The sequence below is a fragment of the Pteropus alecto genome, unplaced genomic scaffold (assembly GCF_000325575.1).
Source record: "Pteropus alecto unplaced genomic scaffold, ASM32557v1 scaffold102, whole genome shotgun sequence".
NCBI classification, from domain to species: Eukaryota; Metazoa; Chordata; class Mammalia; order Chiroptera; family Pteropodidae; genus Pteropus; species Pteropus alecto.
Genome location: NW_006432224.1, coordinates 1,324,201 through 1,330,480, shown reverse-complemented (window position 1 = coordinate 1,330,480; position 6,280 = coordinate 1,324,201). Strand labels below are relative to the sequence as shown.

The 6,280-nt window shown below is 52.9% G+C and overlaps 1 protein-coding gene and 1 pseudogene across 1 annotated transcript in view; both read left to right on the top strand.

The window, feature by feature from the left end:
- The first annotated feature begins 2,284 nt into the window (after positions 1 to 2,284).
- Positions 2,285 to 2,397, top strand: LOC112475794 (annotated as a pseudogene).
- Positions 2,398 to 5,234: 2,837 nt separating this feature from the next.
- Positions 5,235 to 6,280, top strand: part of LOC102889630 (neuronal acetylcholine receptor subunit alpha-7) — a 99,486-nt gene continuing 98,440 nt past the window's right edge. Inside the window, exon 1 of the mRNA XM_015585697.1 lies at positions 5,235 to 5,299. Within this exon, the coding sequence (XP_015441183.1) occupies positions 5,235 to 5,299 (65 nt within the window). The remainder of the gene's footprint in view (positions 5,300 to 6,280) is intronic.

Sequence of the window (6,280 nt, the reverse complement as noted above, 5' to 3'; positions counted from 1 at the left end):
TTTCCCTCTGCTCCGTTATCCGTTATTTACTCGGCTTGTTCGGCACCGTGTTTGTTTTGCTGACTGAGGTGCCCGGAGCGGCCTGGAAGCCTCACGGGCTGCGTTCCCAGAGCTCCCTTTCTTTGGGACAGAGATGCGTGAAAAATCACAGCCTACAAGGAGAGGACCCCCAGCGAGAGGGCTTATCACACTGGAGGAAGATGTGACCAGGGCTTATCACAGTGGAGGAGGATGTGACCAGGGCTTGTCACACTGGAGGAGGATGTGACCAGGGCTTATCACACTGGAGGGGGATGTGACCAGGGCTTATCACACTGGAGGAGGATGTGACCAGGGCTTATCACACTGGAGGAGGATGTGTCCAGCTCTCGCGGCACAGCTGGGTGCCAGCAAACCAGAAAGAGGCTTTGGATGAGTCCCCGCTACTCTGTGTCCTGGAGGGAGACGCACGGGAGAGCCAGGGGGCTTATGCAAAGTGCTTCCTCCTCGCCCGCAAGGGGCCCCATGGCGATGCAGGTGCAGAAGCTCCGCAGCTCCCTAGCGGACTTACCCGGGGAGGCGTCAAGGGCCATCGCCGACTCCCTCGCCGTGCCAGGAGTGGCTCCACAGTGGCCTCCCTTCTAGGCTCCTAAGAGCTGCACCAGCCGAGGCGGCACAGGGCAGGGACAGGCTGCTCCCGCCACGCCCCAACGTGCACGGTCACGAGCAAAATGAACGCTGCTTACTGTTTTCAACTACTGGGTTTGGCGGACGTTTGTTACAAACGAACCCGTAACCAGGATATCTAGCTCTCTTAATTCGTTTATGATGCATCCATCCCCCCTTGGTGCAAACATTCCCCTTACGTCTTCGGGCTTCCCCCCAACTTTTAATCGCCCTGCAACGAACATCAGACGACAAGCAGTGTGCAGGATCTGTGTGCTGCGTTTCGGGCTTTTATTCCACGCCATCGGCTTTTCTTCAGATGTCTCGTGGTTTGCGTTTTGAGGGACGTGATTTATAGAACAGACATAACGTCTGTGTGTTTCTAAGGTTCGGGTTTGTCACGCTGTTCACTCAATCTTTCCCATTCTATTTTTCGGATGCTTTTTACTGGTGACAGATGTTGACTTCTTTTCCCACACATTTAAAAAAAAAAAAAACACTTAGTTTGATTTTTAACAAAATCAAGAGGATGACTCATGACATTCTGTAAAATTTAAACTCTTTTGAGAAGCCTCTGAATTGTCATCATTTTATATCCGGTCTCTTGTATGTTTTAGGAAAATGAGTGAAAAGAGAAAAGGCTTGAAAACACTTTCTGGGCGCACGAGATAGGCCCGTTTTGCCGTTTATCCGGAATTTGTTTGAACAAGGAATACGCTACATGGCTTCCTCTCTTCACTGAGAAGACCGGTGTTTTGGTAAGTTTTTGGTACACTTGTCTTCATCATGAAGGTGATTTAAAAGGACAAGGCCGGCTGTGCTGTGCGGTTAGTCTAATTTCAACAGAATTTATGTGCTTCTTTCAGACCTGGCTCATCAGAACTGACCAGCGCTCGCTGTGGCATTAGATCATTTTCATGCCAATTTTTTTTTAAGCTCCATGAGAACTAACGGTGATAATTCCCACCGAAACCATGTGATTCTGATAAGTTTGGTATTTTGGACATGGAAATCTTACATTCAGGCTTCATTTTGACTAGGGGGTACGGTGGGGAAGGGCCCCGTGATCGAATATGAAATAAGGCACCCAGCGATGCCGGGGAGCGGCCACAGGACACCAGCAGTCGCCGAAGGCTTACGAAGCACGTGTGCCTCGGCACATCCTCCGCGGCACAAAAGCTAAGTCTCACCTGGGAGCATTTGTATCACCAGTGGGGGACACAGCCTGTCGGTGAAATCCTGCCAGTCGATAGTAACGGTAAAAGTAAAAGCACACGTGAAAGTTAGAATACCAGCCCACCGCCTCTCTGTAACCACTAGGGGGACATATGTCCCGCATCGATTTCTCCCCTTTGCTATAAAAACGTCTACACGGCAATGTAGTATCCAGGGCAACCAATCAATAATCCACGCAAAGAGATACACTCAAAAAATAAAGATAGGTCAACGTGGAATTCTAAAAACGTTCAAGTGAGCCGTAGGAAGGCAAGACAACAGAGAAGAAAAACAGAATAAACGGAAAACAAAAATAAATTGACAGACTTAAGCCCCAGATATCGGTGATCGCGTTAAATAGAAATGATCTAAATATACAAATTTAAAAAAACGATTGACAGAGTCGATTTTCAAAACATGACTCGTCTACGGCGCCCTGAACGCGCCCGATCCCGTCTGATCGCGGAAGCTAAGCGGGGTTGGGCCAGGTGAGTACTTGGATGGGAGACCATCTGGGAAGACCAGGTGCTGTAGGCGTAAAAAATAAGAAGAATAAGGGCTTGTAAGCGGACGAGGTCCTTGCAACCTGTGAGGTCAACCAAGGGTTGCCTCGCCTAAAAATTTTAAAAAGTAAAAAATAAACAATAAATAAATAAAAATAAAACATGACCCAACTCTCCAGCAGCTACAAAAAACTTCAAATCTAATGATATCGTTAGATCGAAAGGAGTAAAATAACATATTACGTACCAACGTTAATCCAAAGAGAACGGAAGTTGATCTATCATCACTGAAAACACACATTCAGACGGGGAATGTCAGGAACAGAGAGGGACATTGCATAACCATAAGCGGATCGAGCTATCGAGAACACGCGGCCATCCTAAGTACGTAGGTAGCAAACAAAAGAGTTTCAAAATGTGCTGAGAAAAAACATCGGATCGAAAGGAGAAACTAGCAGTTATTGCTGGGGACGGCAACACCCCTCTCTCAACAACGGATGGACTATCGCCACCCACCGCAAGGTCCGACGACATGGCGGGGCGCCCCACCCAGAACAGCGCAGCGCACATGCGTTAAAGGCACCTGTGGAACATTTACCAACATGACCCATCGCCTGAGCCGTTCAATAAACTCCAGCGAACGTAAAGAAATCGAAATCGCTCAGTCTGTGCCAGAGTCAGAGTGGGTTCAAACGAGGGATCAGTAACAGAAAATGACGGGAAAGTCCCCCAAAACTGCGCCCTGCCCTTCTAACTCGCCCATGGCTCGAAAAGGACGTGTCAGCAGAAATTTAAGAAGGACATCGAACCGAGCGAAGATGCGACACGTGCAGAGCTGTGGGGTGGAGGCTCCTGCTTCTGGGGAGATGCAACAGGTGCACGTTCCCCCCGCAGTCCCAGTGAGTGCAGCGAAAACGCCTGAGCGGCGTCACAGGTCAGGCTGACGTCACGGGGGCAGGAGAGGACGACAGGTCGGGCGGGGAGCTCGGGCCCAGGGGAATGACAGGCGGCGACTTCCTGGATTTTTCTTTTGGCCTCGTACACCCCGTGCCGCGTGCCAAAGGAGCCGGCCACCCGAAAATGCCAAGGGAAGACGCAGACAAGAAAGAAGACACCTAAAATCTGCTTTCTGTACCCAGAGGGCCAGGAAAGTGGCAGCCTAGCAAGACAGAAGGTGTGTAGCCAATCGCGGGACACGCCGGGACACGCCTGCAGCTCAAGCCAGCCCTCGACAGCGAAGGCCATCCGCTGGGCCCAGGCGTGCCTCTCGGAGCTGTGGCTGGACGACATAATTGCTCCCCGCATGGGAGGTGTCGCAGAGGCCAAGCGGGAGGTCGGGGCTTCGATCCCCAAGGAGGTTGGGCCCGCCCCCCAGAGGGCCAGTGGGGATGGCCAGGGGGGCATAACCGGGGACGCTGCCTCGCTCCGCGGGGCTGGCAGCGGGCACGGGGGGCCGGAGCTCCCGGTCTGCACAGCTGAAACGGGGAGCCCCTGCCCGCTGGGCCCAGCGGGAACCTGGGGATGACAAGGCAGAACCGCCCCTCCCCCACCCGTGGGATGGTGTCAGAGGAAGCCTGCCAAAACAAAAGACTTAGCGAAGATTCCAATTCGTAATACCTCAAATACTCACATTCCAGCAGAAAATCACTTGTTACGCCGACCACCTTATTTACAGTCTGCATATTTATAAACACTGCGACATGAGTACACAGTAGGGTTTTGCACAGCGGCTAACAGCACATGCAATGACACACAGACGCTTACCGACTTGGGATGGGGATACGTCTGGATGAGCCCGTCCCGCGTGGAAGTCGCACGTCGTACGCCCACCGAGCCCCCCGGCTCAGGCTTCCCGCCTCGCACGTGCTCAGACACGCGCCTTCGCCCACGGCCGGCGACGTCACCCAGCACGAGTACCCTGCAGGGCGTCGGGCGTTGGCCCTCGTGATGGGTGGGTGGCGGGTGGCGGATGAGGGGCTGCGGCTCGCGGCCCTGTCCAGCACCGGGAGAGGACATCCCGACGCCCGTCCCCAGCCAGGGGGGATCCGAGCTCAGAATTCCGAGTACATTTTCTACTGCACGTGTGTTGCTTTTGCACCGTCGTGAAGTCAAAAAATCGTAAGTCGGGCCGTCATAAGCTGGGGACCGTCTGCATCCAGATCAGAAATAATTCTAAGGAAAGGCAAAAAGTTTGCAGTGTAGGAATAGTCAAGTGAGGTGAACTGCGGGTAAAAATAAGGAGTATTCATAGATTGTCTGGGAATACATAATATATGCTTTAAAAATTCCTTTCTGAAAACTGCAGAAAGACAGAAGTAATGACGGCCGTCACCTCTGCTGGGGGTGAGCACACGGTGACGGGAACACAGGTGCGCTTCCCCCGCGGTGGCTCTCAGGCGGCGGGCTGGTTCGGCTTGGTGTCGATGATCGATGATCACGTTTCGCAACTTGATAAATGTTAACCGTTCCTTCACTTTATATGCAATATGATATTTAATGATCATTTATTATTTCTTGAGTAGTTAGTCATAACAGTTATTACATATAAGAAAATCTTCAAAAATTAAAGTAGAAACAGGTGAAATAGAATAAAAACAAACAGTAGGGAAAAAAGTAAGACTGAAAACTGGTTTTTAGAAGACCGTCCCCTGTCCCCCCAAAAATCTAGACCCCAGTGAGCCCGATTTACCAAAGTAATACTAATACGAGAGCGGCTATAGACAGCAATGCAGAAAGGAGATCTATTCACGGTGGCCATGGTGGCCAAGACACAGAAGCAACCGGAGTGTCCTTTGATAGATGATGTGGTCCACACATGTGACAGGATCTCACTTGGCCACAAGGAAAGATGAAATACTGCCGTTTGCGACAATGCGCATGGGCCTGGGGATCGTCACGCTACGCGAAACCAGTCGGACAGAGAAAGTCGAGAACATGTGATGTCACTCGTATGTGGGATGTGCAGCTGGACATGAACATGAGCCGGGCAAACGAAACCTCACGGACTCAGACAACAGGTCAGCGGTGACCCGGGGGACGGGGAGGGGGTCGGGGTCAGACGGCTGGTGTTGGGAGGAGGTCTGGCTGGGCTGTGACCACACGCCATGCAGTACACGTGCGACGTATTATAGACCCGTACGCCTGAAACCTGTATAATTTTATTAACCAATGTTGCCCCAGTAAATTCAATGGAAAAGAACAAACTTAGCTTTCTGGAATGAAAAACAAACAAAAAGAACAGGAAAAGGCAGGAAATCTGGCTTTATTTCAACGCATTTGAAGAATCAATAGGGACTCGTTTTTTAAGGAAAGTAAAAGCGACCGAAATCGATTCGGAGCTCCATTTACAACAAAACCCCTGGGATTAACTGACGCTCCGAGTGTTCACCTGTCGCTGAGCGGGTGGACGGCACACCTGGCCCGCGCGCTCCCGCGCTGAGTGCTCCAGGCCTGCGACCCTCCCACCCCCAGGCCTTCCGTCCCCCTCCCCAGTGCCAGCTACAGACTCCACAGACCTGGACACGGGACAGGAGGGGCGAGCTAGCCTCCCGAATGCTTAGCTCGTCAGTGACAGGCGGGGGTTTGACCCAAGCTGGCTGGACTGGAGGCCCCGGGGATGCGGGGCTGTGCGGTCACCGCCCCGCTGGAGGCTCCCCACGCGCCAGGAGGGCGCAGGTGCAGACGCCACCGGGGCTGACGCGCCGCCCGAGCAGACGTACAGGGGACTCCCATGGCCCTGCGACGACGAGGTGGGCGGGGGACGGGGCCAGGATGCCCCACACACCTTTCCCGCAGCAGGTGGGGTCACCTGCGAGCTCGGGCGCTTGCTGCTGAGCTGTCCCACCCGCGCTGTCCCCGCTGACCACTCACCAGCCCTGGAGGTGACAGCCCTCGGACCCTCCCTGGGCAGGTGGCCG